This window comes from Peromyscus leucopus, chromosome 7 (genome assembly GCF_004664715.2).
Source record: "Peromyscus leucopus breed LL Stock chromosome 7, UCI_PerLeu_2.1, whole genome shotgun sequence".
NCBI classification, from domain to species: Eukaryota; Metazoa; Chordata; class Mammalia; order Rodentia; family Cricetidae; genus Peromyscus; species Peromyscus leucopus.
In genome coordinates, this window is record NC_051069.1 from 28,021,056 (window position 1) to 28,038,077 (window position 17,022).

The 17,022-nt window shown below is 51.8% G+C and overlaps 1 protein-coding gene across 2 annotated transcripts; it reads left to right on the top strand.

Moving 5' to 3' along the window:
* Positions 1–783: 783 nt before the first annotated feature.
* On the top strand, positions 784–14,837 carry Il10ra (interleukin 10 receptor subunit alpha). Of its 2 annotated transcripts, none has more exons than XM_028866427.2 (7): positions 784–991; positions 2,953–3,073; positions 3,565–3,749; positions 4,457–4,626; positions 5,881–6,031; positions 8,751–8,869; positions 12,222–14,837. In XM_028866427.2, the coding sequence occupies exons 1-7, from the start codon at positions 799–801 to the stop codon at positions 13,134–13,136; spliced, it is 1,854 nt and encodes a 617-aa protein (XP_028722260.1). In that variant the 5' UTR covers positions 784–798; the 3' UTR covers positions 13,137–14,837. The 2 variants fall into 2 exon arrangements, with proteins under 2 accessions (XP_028722260.1, XP_028722261.1); XM_028866428.2 differs by having other exon boundaries at positions 2,959–3,073.
* The last annotated feature ends 2,185 nt before the right edge of the window (positions 14,838–17,022 follow it).

Sequence of the window (17,022 nt, forward strand, 5' to 3'; positions counted from 1 at the left end):
CAAAAACAGGGTTTCCAGGACAGTATGTATATGTGCCTGGCAGATGGACCGACCCACAGGCACTGTGCACATCACAATTAAATCCAGTCCAGATCCACCCGGAAATCAGCCAAGTGCCACACTCACACTGCCAGTAAGTGAGGTGGACAAAGCTTGGTCTCTCGCACAGTAACATCTTTGGCGAAACTGGAAGGCAGACAGAGGTCTTGACCACTGAAGAGACACTTGGGTGATATCGGGTCCCTCATCAGGCTTATTATCACCTCTAGCCTGCAGATTTAAGACAAGAACAACCTAAAAGGTCTGGGGGTGTTGTGGACTCCCACCAAAAGTATGAAGTCAGGGAGGGGACAGTCTCTCGCTGTTGGTTTAGCTGAGAGCCCTGCACGGAGGTCCAATAGCAACACCAGGACTCTCACAAGTGTCCTCGCACACCTGTGCTTTAGGCCTGGCACAGTCAGCCGATTCCTGGCCTCGTTGGCTGCTACAGCTCTGCTCCCAACCACAGCATAAAATGTGCTCACTCTCAACAAGCTGCCACACTCACCCAGTGGGCGAAGTTGTCCCTGGCCACTTGCACCATTAACACACACACACACACACACACACACACACACACACACACACACACACACACACACACACACACCACGCCACACGGCCAGGCTGCCTCGATGGTGTTGGGAGCCAAGCTGCACTTTCACCTTGAGACAAAAACCTCAGGCGATTCTCCTGGGCCAGGTCTAGCCTACTGAGGTTTCCAAACTCCCCGGAACGAGGGCGGGGCCTCGATACGGAATGAGGGCGGGGCCTCAGACGGCTGTCTTGCTGGCCAGGCAGATCCGACGACAGTCTTCAACTCTCCCCGCCGCGGCCGGAGGCGCCAAGGCCGGCTCCGGCGGACGATGCCGATGTGCGCCCAGGATGCTGTCGCATTTGCTCCTGCTCCTCTCCGCGCTCGCCAAGCTGAGCCAGGGCTTCCGCACACACGGTAGGCTCCCCAGCGCTCGCCCTGTTGCTTTAAAGTTCCCGGTCCTCGGAGAATCGGCTTGGGTCGCCCTCTCCGGACCTCCGCGCTTCCCGGCCCGGCTCCTTCGCGCTGGCAAAATTGGGTCTCCGGTTCACCTGTTGTGTAAATGGAGGAGGCTAAGCTTAACCGTGGCTGTTCGGGACTGGTTATCGAAGGATGTGTCAGGTCTCTAATTCCCATCCCCCGTACCCTTGTTCCCAAACCCATCACCCACCCACCTCACAGCAAGCCATAACTTTAGCCCTTGCTTCTCTGGGGCTCTGATTCTTCCATCAGCCTGCCACTTCTTGGGCTCCTCTCTCTGACCCCTACCAACTCGCCTCCGCCCCAGGCCTCCCCTCCCCCTCCATCCCAGTTAGTCTTCAGCCCTCAGCCTTCGCCGGCTGCCACCTACCCCTTCTCCCACTTTACCTACCCTTCAGCTCAGGCTAGGGCCCGGTAGCCCAGGAGAGATGAAAAGGTGGGGGGTTAGAGGGATCAAGTAGCCTAGAGGCACGGAGAGCGGGGACCCAAAACACGTCTACAGGACTCCAAAATTCGAAGTAAAAGCCACACAGCCAGTCATGTGATCTACCGCCGCATTGGGGGTGTGCGTCCGACCCAAACACCACAAACATGGGCTGAGTTTTTCACTCAAGAGTTTTGCAACTGAAACACGGTCTTGAGATTCAAAGACAGTTCACGAAAGAGAGCCAAGGGGGCAGGGACAAGTGTATTTTCTGAGAATGACGGAGTCACTCAAAAAGAAACATGACTGGTGAGCGGATAGTTTTGAGAAGAGGGGAAGTGGGTAAAGAGCTGCCTTCAAGAGAAGCCGTCTCAAAGGGTCAAGAAGGCTGGAGAGGAATAAGGGCTACTGGTCTTGCACACTCTCAACCTGACAGAATTCAAATAGCACCCTTCATCAGCAAGATCATTGTGTTGTTACAGAAGAGACAGAGGTTTTCCCAGGGTGGTACTGGCAAAGTGATAGTTCGGGGCTCCGGCTATCTGCTCTTTAGAGGGAATGGAAGAATGTAGATGGTTCACTACTGAGTTTCTTTTTCTTCTTCTTTTTTTTTGGGGGGGGGGTTGTTTTGTTTTTTGAGACAGTGTTTCTCTGTGTCACTTTGTGCCTTTCCTGGAACTCACTCTGTAGCCCAGGCTGGCCTCACAGAGACCCACCTGGCTCTGCCTCCCAAGTGCTGGCATTAAAGGCGTGCACCACCACCGCCAGGCTTGAGTTTCTTGCCTTAAAGACCTCTGTGAGGAGGTCTGGAGGCACAGTTCATTCATTCCTTCTGATTCTACTTCAAGACTCGCCTAGGCATCTGATTATAGCTAGAAACTAGGGACTGGGCAAAGTCCTATGCCCGGGATCCCAAGATGTCTGTGTAGCAAAGCAGAGTGATGTCAACGAGCAAGGTGTCTGCACATCCAGAAAAGGCCAGGGGCCGTGGCTTTGGGGCAGGGCTGGGATGAGAACTTAGCACTGGGATGGTGCTAGAACATGGTCAGGGATTGGGCAGAGCCAGGGACTGGCTCACCTGAGAACTCACCACTCACACACATACCCCTCTCACTCCTGGCCGTCTTCCTGGAATGTTTCTGACTCAAGTTGCCCTTGTCAGCACCTCAGGAGGCTTCTGATCCTGCACAGTGTAGGACAGGATGCAAGCTTTGGAATCAAATACATCCCGGGTATAGGTCCCCGCGGTGCCCCCCACTAACTCCACTGGCCTTGGGTACGTCATTTGACTCTCTGGGTTTCTACGTCTTCTTTAGTAAATTTGGCGTGTGTCTAGAGCCCAGAGCTGCTGTGAGCACTAAATGGAACCCAGTGCCCAGTCTGTGAATTATAACCCTTCCCACCGTCGCCACCTTCTTCCTGGTTGCAGAGGACGACTGTGCTTTCTCTAATGTTGACGTTCTTTTCCCCCCAGGGGCAGAGCTGCCCAGCCCTCTTTCTGTGTGGTTTGAAGCCAGATTTTTCCAACACATCCTCCGCTGGACACCTATCCCAGAGCAGTCGGAGAGTACCTACTATGAAGTGGAACTCAAGAGGTAAGGAAAGAGGGTGGAGGTGGACCAGAAGGGGGTAGGAGAGGGACTAAGTGGCTGCTTTACTATTGAAATGAGACCAGAAGGGACTCTGACACATACTTGTTTGAGTGTCCCGTAAGTTGAGCAGTGTGCTGGGGTCCCTAAAGTGGGCAGCTATTGGCTCTGAGGACTTCCTAGAATTCTGGAGAAGTATTCACAAATGAAACTAGAAGAAAGGAAGTGAGGGGTTCCAGAGTGGGCTAACACATTCTTGTGGAGAGATGAGCTCCTTAGATTCCCACCTAGAAGCCTTCTAGACCATGGATGTCAACAGGGACCCTGACCAAGGAAGAGGGAGGCTCTTGCAATTAGCTGCCCAGGACTAGGGCCCCGAGGACGGCTCCTTTTCTGCCGTTATGAGAACGTTGTGCCCTGGCCTTTTCCTTCCTTCTTAAAGGAGAGAGGTTTGGGTACAAGCTGCCTCCCCAGTGCCTGCCCTGGTGTCTCCTCAGGTACGGAACCAAGACCTGGGAAGACATCCCCAGCTGTGGAAAGGTCGGGACATTGTCCTGTGATCTCACCGAGTTTACCCTGGATCTATACCATAGTTATGGCTACTGGGCCAGAGTTCGGGCAGTAGACAACAGCCGGTACTCCAACTGGACCCTCACTGAGACCCGCTTCACAGTGGATGAAGGTGCTTCCCCCTCCCCCCCAGACCTACAGCATGGCCTTCTGGGACCCTTCCAGTCAGGAACTCCAGCCTACGGCTTTTCTGTCTGTCCTCACGGCTTCTCACATCACCGGACCTCCTGGCCAGGGAGCTGGTTGCCTCAACAGATCTGAAGCTATCTGAGATTTTAAAGCAGGTAGAGGCAGAATTCAGATGAGGCCTTGGCCCCTCGTAGGGATGAATCTCCCAGGTCTTGCCTTTGAAGTTGGAAGATATACTGAAAAAAAAATCAAGACAATTTCTGGGATGCTCCAAAGGAGTCAACCTGGCCACAGTGGAGTTCTGCTATCCACACTGGGCCTATACAGGGGTCTGGGTACAAGGTGGGCTTATTCTGTAGGCTTATTCAGAGCTAGAGGTGGCACTGGGAAGGTCACTGGTTCCCAAATGCAAGCTCATATGCTCGGGCTCAGCCGCCTGCAGAAAGCATATCCTAGGGAGTAGCTTTAAAATTTGTATTTCCAGGGCCCAGGCTGAGAAATGCAGATGCCCCGAGCGCTGGAAGACCCATAGCATCTGTAACACATTCCCTATGAAGTTCTTATGTGGGGTAGAGCTGTAAACCCAAGGCCTAGGATTTAGAGTGGGTAAGCTTTGACCCTGGAGTCAGGCTATGGATGTTATCCTTAGCCCTCAGCCTCATGCCTTTGCCCCCCGCCCCTCTCTCTCAGTGATTCTGACAGTCGGAAGCGTGACACTGGAGGTAACCAACGACGGCTTCATCATTGGGACAATCCATCCCCCCAGGTCCCAGATAGTCCCTGCAGGTGATGAGTACGTACAGATCTTCAAGAATTACCGCAGATACACGATTTCCATCCGAAAGTTTCAGGAGGAAAAGGTATGAAGTTCCCCAAGGCCACCAGGCCAGGGCCACCTAGATTGAAATCAATGTCGTGTCCACTGGGAAGCTGGGCATACACAGGAAAAAGAGGTTTTGGGGAGAGTCAGGAGGGAACTGACGTATTCAGAGCTCTCAAACTGTACTCCCAGGAGACAGTGAGAAGAACATGCCCATCACCAGCCATGCACAAGGCAAATGCCAGCCACTCTCGGGTATTTTTCTTCCAGCTTGTAGATAAGAAAAGGAAACTTGGCCGGGCGGTGGTGGCGCACACCTTTAATCCCAGCACTCGGGAGGCAGAGCCAGGCAGATCTCTGTGAGTTCGAGGCCAGCCTGGGCTACCAAGTGAGTTCCAGGAAAGGCGCAAAGCTACACAAGAGAAACCCTGTCTCGAAAAACCAAAAAAAAAAAAAAAAAAAAAAGAAAGAAAGAAAAGGAAACTGAAGGGTATACTAGCACCCAGCCCCTGTAGTCCGAACTCCATCGAATGCTCTTACCTCAGTTGTTTCTAGTTCCTTCTGTGAAGAGCTTCTACTTCTATAAAAGACTCCCTTGGTTCTATTAAAATAAAAGGAGTGGGCTGGGGAGATGGACATGTAGGTAAGACGCTTTCTGGGAACACAGCATGAGGTTCTGAGTTCAAATCCCCACCACCCACACAAAGTCAGACTCAGTAGCACACACTTGTAATCCGTTGCCTCTACAGTAAGATGGAAGCTGGGAACAGGAGGCTCTGAGGAAGCTTTGGGCCGGCTGGACTGGAGTAGCCCATGGCAAGCAACACAGAGACCTTGTCTCAAACAGAGGGGGAGATGAAGACTGATTGTTCTCTGACTTCATACATGTGCAATGCAATACACTTCAGACACACACACACACACACACACACACACACACACACACACACACAGAGAGAGAGAGAGAGAGAGAGAGAGAGAGAGAGAGAGAGAGAGAGAGAGAGAGAGAGAGATTGGAAGATTAGAGCAAAATTAGATCGGGTGGTTACAGAGATGATGGGCTGACAGTCCCGGGATTTGTTATCTTAGAAAAAGATGACTGAAGATGCTTGGCAGAGCCCTCTCTAGAGCGCCCCCCTCCCCCAGACTGGCTCACCTAGCAACGCCCTCGCCTAGCATCTCAGGGCCCTGGGCTCATCTCCAGCAGAAAACCAAACCGAGGCCCCTCCCACGGGCAGCTTCTGTGTGGCATGCATGAAAGGATTGTTTACTGTTGTTCTTGTTTCCATGTCAGAACACAACCATGACAGTGAATTACGAGAACTTCACCTTCAAAGTCCCCACCGAGAAGGGAGAGTTTTGTTTCAAGGTGAAGCCCTCGGTGGAAACCCGAAATAACAGAGCCGAGTGGTCAGAGGAGCAGTGTTTACGTCTCACGGAGCAATGTGAGTGGCCCAGACCGAGGACAGAGGGTGCTGGAACTGTCCAGAACAATCAAGAAAGCCATGCTCAGAATGGCTGGGGCCAGAGCTTCTACATAGAGCCCACCATTCTTAACACGACCCATGGGAGAAGTTGCCCCATCCTGCTTACAATTATCTTAAGTTTAAAAAAAAAAGTAATTGTCATAGGAGATGACAAGATAGTAAAATCTTAATACTTTATGGTTATGCCAATCACAGTAACATCCCAGCATGCGTGTTTGTCTGTCTCATGTGCACATACACTTTCAAAACAGAACCCCAGTGGCTCAGCTGAGTCCAGACAACTTCTGTGTTATCTAACTAGTTTAAGGCTTGTCCTATAAATGACATGAAGCCCCAAAATAGTTCAGCAGAACTGTGGCAATTCAAAAGAACTCCAAAACACAATTATCCAATGACCACCAACAGCGATTCACAAATCCAAAAGGCTTCAAGGAAGGAGGAAGATGGCTCAGTCCATACAATACTTGCCCCACAAGCATGAGGAGGTGAGTTCAAATCCCCAAAACCCATGTAAAAGCCAGGCATGGTGTGTGTTTCTATAACCCCAACCCCCCTCCTCAGGAGAGGGGCCAGAAATAGGCCGGCTTGTCACCCTGACCACCTAGCCGAGTCAGTGAGCTCCTGGTTCAGTGAGAGACCCTGTCTCAAAAAATTAGGTGGAAAACCAGGCACGATGGTGCACACCTTTAATCCCAGCACTCGGGAGGCAGAAGCAGGTGGATCTCTGTGTGTTCCAGGACAGCCTGGTCTACAGAGTGAGTTCCAGGCCAGCAATGTTATGCAATGAGACCCTCCCTGTCCCAAAAGAAAAAAATGGAGCACAGGCATGGCCAAGGAGAGACACTAATGTTGACCTTTGGCCTGCGCATGCATTCCACACACACATGCATGTACAGCACAAACACGAAACACTATAACACCATACTACACATAAAACCACACACACACACACACACACACAGAGAGAGAGAGAGAGAGAGAGAGAGAGAGAGCGCTCAAAGGACCCTTAATTGAGAGGAAATCAAAGCCCAAGTTTCAGCAACCCAGGAGAAATTACCAAGGGTCGAAACTTTCCTAAGAATCCAAACCAAGGTCCAAATACTAATTTCTCTGCTTCACCAAACAGAGATAAAAAGCGGATGGTCGTGGCTGAAGTGGGACGATTAAAACCATGTCTCCAGAACAGCATAGTTGCTGCAGCTATAAGGGATTATTCACCCTTTTCTTTCTGTCCCTGGTGACTTACTGGGTGAGCTGGCATCCAAGATGTGCCTCTTCTCTGGGCCACAACTTGTTAGAATTATTTCCAGTGCTCTCAGCAGAGCCTGGCCCCAACTGCGCCCCAACAAGTTCAGCCACCCACCCTCAGTAGTTTAATCGGAGACTCGGATTGAAAGGCGAAATAAGGGAAGTTTATCAGTGTGGCCACATGGGGAGGAGGAACAAACAGGACTGTGGCCCTGTCCTGTTATTAAGGTATTAATCTGTCTATTAAGGGCATTGACATTAACATGATGTTCAGGTTTAAAGAGGGTGGAGGACCAAGCGGGCCAGGTCAGGGTTGTGGCCCCACCCACCCTGGTGCGAGTCACCATCATTATTTCAGTCTCAGTCTCTCCTGTTGGTCTGTTGTCAGAACTGTGTGAAATCTCCAGGAGACAACTTCCTATTTGGTCCTGTTTGGGGCTGTTCCTCCTCAGGGCCCTTGTGGGAAGGGCTCCTCCCTGCCCCAAGTGTCCCAGAAGAAGAAATGCTGAGCTGGCTCCTTGATGGAGCTGCTGGAGTTAGCAAAAATCTGTTCCAGGCCCTCAGCCAGCGGCCCAGGGCGCGTTCCCAGATGGTTATCGAGGGCAGAAGTTGTGTCTCACCCTTGGGAACCTTTCAACCTGCTGATGGCCCAGAGGGATCCATAGCTAGCAACCCAGGGCAGCTAATTTAAGGGTCCACATTGTACCCAGGGTATGCACTGGGAGTGCCCTGTCCAGCAAACGTGAAAGGGACTCTTCCTAGATTTGTGATAAATTTCAGTGCAGCTCGTTGTCATGGAAGTCCCATCGCAGAATAAGTCACCAAATGTATGCTGGCCGGCCGCTTTAAGTGCTGCTGGTATTTTCATCATCCAAAAGGTTTCTTTGAATATCAGCTTTGTTGCTTACATGTGACCTTGGTCAAGTGACTGTCTCCGGGCCTCAGGATCTCAACATGTAAAATGGGGGTGATGCTGGCATTAACCTCCTGAGACAGTTCCTAGGGTCAGGTAATACAAGTGAGATGTTTGACAGCCATCCTGGGGTGGTACTGTAACTTTCCCCACTGTATACGGGGACAGTGGAACTCAGATGGATTCATTATTTGGTCCGCAGTTCCACTGCTAGTAAGAGGTACAGCTGGGATTTGAACCCAGGTGCAGCTGCCTCAGGCTCCACTCTTACCTACCGTTTCGTCCTGCCTCAGTGTGTCATTGACCATCGTGGTAGTCAGCTAGAGGCAGAGCCAGTTTGTTACTGAAGGAACTGGTGGCGGCTGAACGTTTCTAGGAACTTAAATTCCTCTAGGGCTGTGACCCACCCCTGTGGGGATGACCCGGAGCCGTTCATCGAGTATGTCCTGATCATAGCCAAGGGATCTCTGGGGACTGTGCCTTATGTGCCACCAACACGTCTTTCTGGGTCTGCAGACTTCACTGTGACCAACCTCAGCATTCTCTTCATGTCAATCCTGATACTCAGCGGAGTCCTGGCCTGCCTGGCTCTCCAGCACTACATCCGGCGCCCTGGGAAGTTACCTGCAGTCCTGGTGAGTGCTCTGTCCTTCCTACATTCCTGCATGGTCAGGGCAGCCTCATCCAGCAATGCAGAGGGCAAGCAAACACTAAACCCAGTCTGGGGAACAGGACCTCTGAGTAGCCCTGAGACTGCACGAGCACACACACACACACACACACACACACTGAGTCAGCACACCTTTGTCATCTACACAGTGGCTGTGGATCAGCCACTGTGCATCATGAACTGGTCCTGGCTATTATCCTCATTTTATCAGTGAGGACCAAGAGGTTGCTTACACAGGGTCACATATACATACATACATACATACATACATACATACATACATACATACATATATGGACCTGGTTGGACAAGCACTGGGAAATCTATAGAGGAGTCTTGGAGTCTCTAGGAAAGATAAGGACACACACACACACACACACACACAGAGACAGAGACAGAGAGACAGAGAGAGACAGAGAGAGAATGAATGTATGTGTGTGTGAGGATGGCCTGGCCTTGGCCTAGACAAGAACACAACTGGTAAGGAACTACGAGGAAGAGAGGGGAGAACCAGCCCTTACAGCTCTCGACGGTTTGCTAGTTCTTCCTCTGTCTAGCTGCAGTTTGTCCTCACCATCTGTGTCTGTGCTCCTGTGTTCCACGGGCACCTTAGCTCATACTCTGCAGGGCCAGCCGTCCCATGCTGGTGGCTTGGGGACACATGAACCACACTACTGAGCCTGGCCCTGTGGAAGTGGGAGAAGGTATCGCTGTGCCTGGAGGGGGTCAGGGAGGAAGGGTGTTGGAGCTAGCTACAGAACATCCTCCCTGTTTGCATGTTCTGTCAGGGAGGAAACTGACTAACCTGGCCTCGAGGGGTTCCTGGGACTTGATGGGAGCCAGTGCCAGCCTGGTGTGAAAGGCCACTTTAATGTAAAGCCATGAAATAGGCAGAGATTAGAGATTACCAAATGCCCAGAAATGACAGGCGGCTGCTTGTTGATTCCTTCGGAACCTGTGAGTCACAGCCTTGCTGTTCCCTTGAGAGCTTTCTCCCTCAGATTTAAACAGCCCAGTTCCTCTTAGCAGTGCTCCTGTCTGTGGGGCTAACTCATGTGTGAGAGCCCTGGCCCGTTCCTGAGTTTACTCTGAACCATCTGCTGATTTAAGCTGAGCATCCAGCAGGTCATTGAAGTCGGTTCTATTAAGCAAGCTGGGGACCTCAAATCCAGATAGCTGTGTATGACTCCAGGTTTGTCCTTTGTTGCTGGTGACTCCAGGCGTATCATCTAACCTCTCTGAGCTTTGGGTTTGTCCTCTAGGACACAGGGGTAATTGATATTCCTATACACTCACCAGGGAGTGCAGTTCAACTCAGCATAGACCTGTTGAGTGTCCTCTACATAACCTGAATGGTCCAAGCAATGTGGACTCCTTCACCATGAGAAGTCACATGCTGTCATTAAGTCCAGCTATGCTTGAGAAACTAAAGCTTAGAGAAAGGATACTGGCTCAGTAGCAAGCTGCTAAAAGATACAACCTTCATCACTAATCACGGTGGCCGCTAGGGACCTAGTTGGCCATGGTGGACATAGTAATGGGAACACAACCAAGAGGAACTGCATTGGAGTCATTAAGCGTTGAGGAAATGAGGTGTGGCAGAGTCAGTCGGTCAGTCAGTCAACAAACCTGACTAGTTCCAGCTCGACTTAGGCTCTTAGAGTGATGAATAAGACTGGATGGTTCCTGCCTCTAGAGTTCATATTATAGTGTCTTAATTAGAGTTTCTATGGCTGCAGTGGAAGGCCATGACCAAAATGCAAGTTGGGAAGGAAAGGGTTCATTTGGCCTATACTTGCATATTGCTATTCATCATCAAAGGAAGCCAGGACACTAACTCAAACAGAGCAGGATCCCAGAGGCAGGAGCTGATGCAGAGGGCATGGAGAAACACAGCGTACTGGCTTGCTCAGCCTGCTTTCTTATAGAACCCAGGACCACCAGACCAGGGACAGCACCACCCACCATGGACTGGGCCCTCCCCCCATCAATTACTAATAAAGAAAATACCTTACAGCTAGATCTTATGGAGGCATTTTCTCAATTAAGGCTCCCTCCTTTCAGATAACTCTAGTTTGGGTGTCCAGTCGGCATAAGACCAGCCAGCACATATAGAAACAAAGTTTAGGAAGAAGGATGGAAGGAAGCATGGAGAAAATGGCTGCAGCATTGGTTTGGCCTGGGTGCTGGTGAAGTCTCTCTGAAGAGGTGGTGTCTGAGCTGGACAAGGAGGAGGACACAGGCATATGGAGTGCTAAGAGTATTCCTAGCAGAGTAGTTAGCATGTGCAAAGGTCCTGTGACAGGGCCGCTCTTGCCATGTTCAGGACAGGAAGGACACCACCGTGGACAGAGCAGAGGAATGAACTGAAAAGTGTCAGGTGACTTCCCCAGGACCCTTAGCAACTAAGGAGAGCAAGCCCTTGGCTGCAAGCTACAAAATTCAAAGGATGGCAGGATAGAGAGATGGGATGGGGTAGAGTGAGATAAAATGAGAACACACTATGACACACAGATACTTATTCTCTGTGACTCTAGCTTCAGTAACTCCCATGTGCTACACACACAGGTGCTTACTTAGCATCTACTTCTTACTTGGGGTCATTGTCAAAAAATAGTTTGAAATACACTTCTGCATGGGCTCGGCTTTTCGAGCCTCACCTGGATGGCAGAGAGCTTCATGAGCGGAGCATCTGAGAGCTTTCTCCAGTTTCGGCAAGACCCCATGACATCTGGCCCCGGGAACACTAGCTTCCTATACACCTGCCTGGGCCAAACCATGAAGTACCCTTGGGAGAAAATTCTAATGCCAGCACGGAGCTGGAGAGCACCGTGCAGGCTGCCTGGGTTCTGCACCCACGCTACACCTCCCCCACAGTTCCTCACCTGGCACCCGAGGAGGGCCCTTGCCGTGGGCCACATCTCTCTCACTGTACTAGTCTGTGGCTGTGACAAAAGCCAGTGCCTGGCAGAAGCCACTTGAGGGAGGGCAGGTCTTGTCGTGGCTCACAGTTCGAGGGTGCAAGGCCACCATGCAAGCTCCGCAGAAGGAGCACGCGGCAGCTGGTCGCATCGCTACAGTCGGGCCGCCGAGAGGGCAAGGCTGGTGCTCAGCTCACGTTCTTGGTCTTTATTCATCCCAGGATTCCAGCCCATGGGACAGTGTCACACTCAGGGTAAAGTCTCCCAAGCTCGGTTTAACCTTTCTCAAAGCCATCCTTCTTATAGACATACTTTATGAGACCACGTGGTGGTTCTCAATACGGTCACACTGATCACGGCAGTCATCGCACTCACCCTACCTCTCTCTCCTCCCAGGTCCTTGAGAAGTCCCACAACTTCTTCCCGGTCCACCCTCTCTGCCCAGAAACTCTCAACAGTGTTCACATCCTGGACTTGGAGGCCTTCCGGAAGGTGTCGCCAGAGCTGAAAGACTCGGACCTTCACGGCAGCACTGACAGCGGCTTCGGCGGCAGCGGCAAGCCGTCACTGCAGACGGAGGAGTCCCACTTTCTCCTCCCTGGCTCTCACCCCCAGGGACTAGGGATGCTGGGAAAGGAAGAGCCTCCTGAGCTACGGGGCAGCTGTACGGACAACACAGACAGTGGGATCTGCCTGCAGGAGCCCGGCTCACATTCCAGCATGGGGCCCGAGTGGAAGCAGCAGCTTGGATACACCAGTCAGGGCCAGGATGACAGCGACGTTCACTTAGTCCAGAGCTCTCCGGAGCAGGCTGAGGACACACAGAGTGGCTCTGCCTTGGGCCATGTCCATCTCCTAGAACCGGGAGTCCCGGAGGAGAAAGACCAAGTCGTGGTGACGTCCCAGGGCTACCAGAAACAGGCCAGATGGAAGGAAGAGGCAGCAGACCCAGCCGGACACTTGGACAAAGAGATTCCCTTGGCAGATGACTCTGACCCTAAACTTGGGGTGTGCCTACAGGCCGAGTTAGCTTGGCCTCCACCAGCTCTGGCCAAGGGTTATTTGAAACAGGAGTCCCAAGGGATGACCCCAGCACCAGCAGGGCCCCTAAGTAGGCAAAGGAGTCAGTTGGCTGAAGGATGGTCGCTCCTGGACGTGGTCAGCTGTGGAGACCTAGGCACAGAGACTTGGAATTTTGCCCATGAACTTGCCCCTCAGGACTATGGGGCGGCCCCTGGTGGCCTCCTGGCTAGCTTCGACTCTAAGCTGGCTGCCCTGCCGCTGATCTCCAGCCTGCAGGTAGAGGAATGACCCAGGCTAAGGGTTCTTCGTATTCTAGCATGCCTGCTCTCCTGTCTGCATCAGGAGGGCCCAGGAGCCAAAGAAATGTGCGGGCCTTTTTCTACAGATCCACTGTGGCCGGCTAGGACAGGCCCCACAGGACAGGAAAAGGCCATCTTGCTGGGCTAGTGTCCAGTATGTGGGAGGTTGTGTTTGGTTCCCCTGAGAGGGGCCCTGAAGATTCCAGCCGAGCTGGAGGGTAGATAGAGGCCTTACTCCTCAGGCCTGGGTCCTGGACCGGAAGGACCTGTGTTTGGGAGGAACCTCAGGGTTTTCTGGATGTGGTAAGGTTGCCAGGCTGATGTCTGAATAGCCTGGATGTCTCTGAAGGAGGGGGAGAGGCTAGCCTCCTGCAGGGTACAGGGAGGGCCCCAGAAAGAAAGGAGGGGCAGGAGCCAGGTTTAATGTTGTCATGTAGAGACGCTCCCCAACTTGGACAGGGTGCCTGTCACTGGTAGATCTTGAGGTACATACCACCCTGAATGATCAGCCAGCTAATTCAGAACCGTGGGGCAAAGGGGACCGAGACACAGAATCTGCACCTCCTGTGGGGTGCCTCTGCTATCCATCGGCAGACACCCCCCTCTTTTTGACAAACACGTCTGTGTCCCCCGGGCTATCTGCAGTGGCCAAGCCATTGCTCCTTGCTGCTCACTAGTGTGCTGACAGGCCAGACAAACTATGGCTGTCTGTGTTAGCACACTACCCTATAGGTAGCCTTTGGGCATAGACACTGGCCCAGCCTTAGGACTTACATGTCTGCATTTGCTGCTAATTTTTAACTACAGACCCAGAGGACAGGGGGCTGGGCTGGCATCTCTGGGTTCGGCTGCGTGACCGTGGGTGGACCAGCAGCTTCTTCAGGGGACTAAAATAAAGAAAGATCGTTAGGAAGATTCCCTCATGCTAAATGTTACCCAAGTTGGCCCTGGGGTGATACTTTAGGTCTTGCCTACCGCTGGGCTGGCAGGAAGTAGACTGTGGAACCCATCTGCCCACAGGTGGCTTCTGCCTGTGGTCTCAGAGATCTTGCAGGAGTCTAGGACCTTGTGTCAAGATAGTTGCTAGACACTGGGGCCCAGGGCTGGCCCCTGCTTCCCTTCCCTGCATTTGAGATCTGTCTTCAAACAAAGGCAGTTTGCAGCCCCTGAGTAAGGATGTTGGGAGACACAGCAGGGCTGCTGATCCCCTGGCAGGGCTGCTGGTCCCTGAGCCCAGACTGCCTCTGAAGCTTTCCAAAAACAGACTGTGTGACCCAAGAAAACCAACCATGAGCCTTGCCACCCTGCCAAGAAGGCCATGATGCCAGTCTGGTACCAGAGCTCCTTCTGAAGTTGGAAGGACTCCTTGGGATTGCTGTAGAACCTTTCTTTATTTATTTTGCTCACTTATTTATTGAAGAGGCAGCAGAGTACAGGGGCAGGTCTCGGGGCCTCTTAGGAGGTCCAGTTCAGACGGCACCGTTTCTAGCTGTGTGACCTTGGGCAAGTCACATTTCCTCTTTGAGCCTCAGTTTTCTTGTCTGTATGTAAAACTTGAAAAGTTCCTGACACTTCCAGTCCCTAGGAGTGTGGAGTCCCATTGGGAAAATGGACATGGCTGTGCCTGAAACAGCGAGTGAGTGTGGTGTGTTTTCATTCCAATAAATAGTCGGGTACTTTGGGAAAGCAATCAGATTTCTCATGGAAACTGCAGATAATTGGTGATGGTTATAAACAAGATGTGCTTTAAGGATGTGTGTCTGAGGACCTGGGCCCACACAGACAGGCCCAACTTCAACGTTAACTGTGACTTTGGGAAAGGCACATGTTCTCTCACAGTTTCTGATTCCGCAAAGGTGACATGAAGGTGACAGCTGTCATGGTGAGATGTCATGGGGTCGGAATGAGATCATGGATGAAAAGAGCTTACTGGGCTGCCCCACATCTGGCATCCCATGTGTGGACAGCTGTCAAGAGCTGTTAGGGCCAGAAAGGGAAATAGACTGTTTTTCTCAGAAACAGGTGAAAATGAAAGAGAAGTGACTGGGGTGTTCTTCCAGAAGACTGAAAGGTACAAAGTGCACCCCAGTGTTTGGGATGTGAGTTCTGACAGTGTGGAGCTAGCAAGACCCTCCCAGGAAGTAAGTAAGCCAGACCTGCAGACTCTGTGCCTGTTCCCCTTACCCTGAAGATGTGCCCGGGTGGTTCCCATAGGCCAGGAGCCTCCAGAGTTCTGTTCTCAAGGCGTTTTCTACAATGATCAGGGTGTGGGCTCGCACATCTCCCTGAACTCAGCCATGTGGATGTAGCAAACCTAGGGCCTGGCCCTGAGTCCTAGGCGTCTATGTGTCTGAGGGACACCTTGTCCCTTGCCTGCTATTGTCCCTTCCCATGTTCCTTCCCTAGTCACTGAGAAAGGAGGCCTTCTGGAGAGACACCAACCCTCCCCCTGCAGAGAACTTGAACAGCTCTGTGTACGTGCGTGCGGCATGGGCATACTTCCACCCTGGGGAGCTCCTGGCAGGATCTGAAAAGAGAGGTGCAATGACCATTCTTCCCTGGAAATGGTGTTGAGGATGGCTTCTTCCCTGTGGAAAAGCCCCTGAGGCAGGTGGGATGGAGCCTGAACACTGGATGTATGAAAGAGAAGAGAAATCGCCATTGTAGAAAGAAAGAGAGTCAGTTCGGTTGGGGGAGAAAACGTGAGAAGCGGGCCTGCAGGACAGAATGGAGGTGGGGGTGGGCCGTGGCTCTCGGGAGGCCTAGCCCTGTCTGTAAGAGTGAGAGACAGTTGGCTCCTGGGTGCAGCTAGGGCTTGGGGGGACCTAGAGGACTCTTCCGGGCAGCGGCTGGTAGAATACTTCGTTCTGGCTTCTCTGGAATTCAGATTAAAGTCCCCAACAGAAGGCCACAGTTGGTCTTCAGCTGAGCACCTCCTTCAAGGGCTTTTCCAGACTGAGGAATGTGTGGTTCTGGGTTTCTGTGAGCAAATGGAACTTCCTCTTAGCAGAGGGGGGGAGGGGGGAATGGGCTCACACGGAGAGGAGGAAATTCTGTCAGACTGTGTTTTCCCAAATGTGTAAATAACTGTAGTCGGGAGACCGCCTTACGTCCCGCCCCCATACCTCTATGCCCACCCCATACACACAGTAGCAAAACATGCGGCCCTCTGAGAGGTCAGGTCACACACACACAGCCTACCCTGCACCTACACAAGACTCAGCAGCCCCAGAGGCTGGATACCACCCACAGAGCCCACATAACACCTGATCCACAGGGTGAAAATTCTCAGAGCCCCTCATGAAGAGAGGAGAGCCTGGGCTGTTGTCTGTCCGGGGATACACAGAAACCTTGATGGGCATGTCCAGGCAGCCGAGTACCGATGCTATCACCCCCACTGATAGGACACCAGATACTGAGAAGCCTGACTCACTCGTTTCCTGCAGTGCTCATGGGTTTGAGGGTTTCTTTTGAAACAAACCCACAATTTAAACTAAGTGTATTGCTATTAATGAGAAGGCCCATGGTGCCTCTCATTGTCAGAGTGATCTTAAGTTCACTGGATTTCCCGTAAATCTCCAAACAGGGTCCTGGGACTCTGTAAACACTGACGAGGAAGGACTGGGTAGGATGATAAAAATTCGTGTTTTTAAAAGGTGACTCTGGCTAAAGCATAAGTCATTCAACACAAGGAACTGGGCAGAAAACAGGGAGATCTTTATTGAAGCCAGCCATTTAATTTGTTTGTTTGTTTTTTTTTCTGATTTTTGTTGTTGTTGTTGTTGTTGCTTTGTTTTGTGTGTGTGTGTGTGTGTGTGTGTTGATGTATGTGGAAGTCAGAGGACAACCTACAGCTGTCTTGGTCTTTCCTTCTA

Excerpts from the sequence above, each read along its gene's own strand:
- Il10ra (XM_028866427.2), top strand. The coding sequence starts at position 799 with ATGAGGGCGGGGCCTCAGACGGCTGTCTTGCTGGCCAGGCAGATCCGA. Across the intron at positions 992-2,952 it reads CCAGGGCTTCCGCACACACG|GGGCAGAGCTGCCCAGCCCT; the intron begins GTAGGCTCCCCA and ends TTTTCCCCCCAG. Across the intron at positions 3,074-3,564 it reads TATGAAGTGGAACTCAAGAG|GTACGGAACCAAGACCTGGG; the intron begins GTAAGGAAAGAG and ends GTGTCTCCTCAG.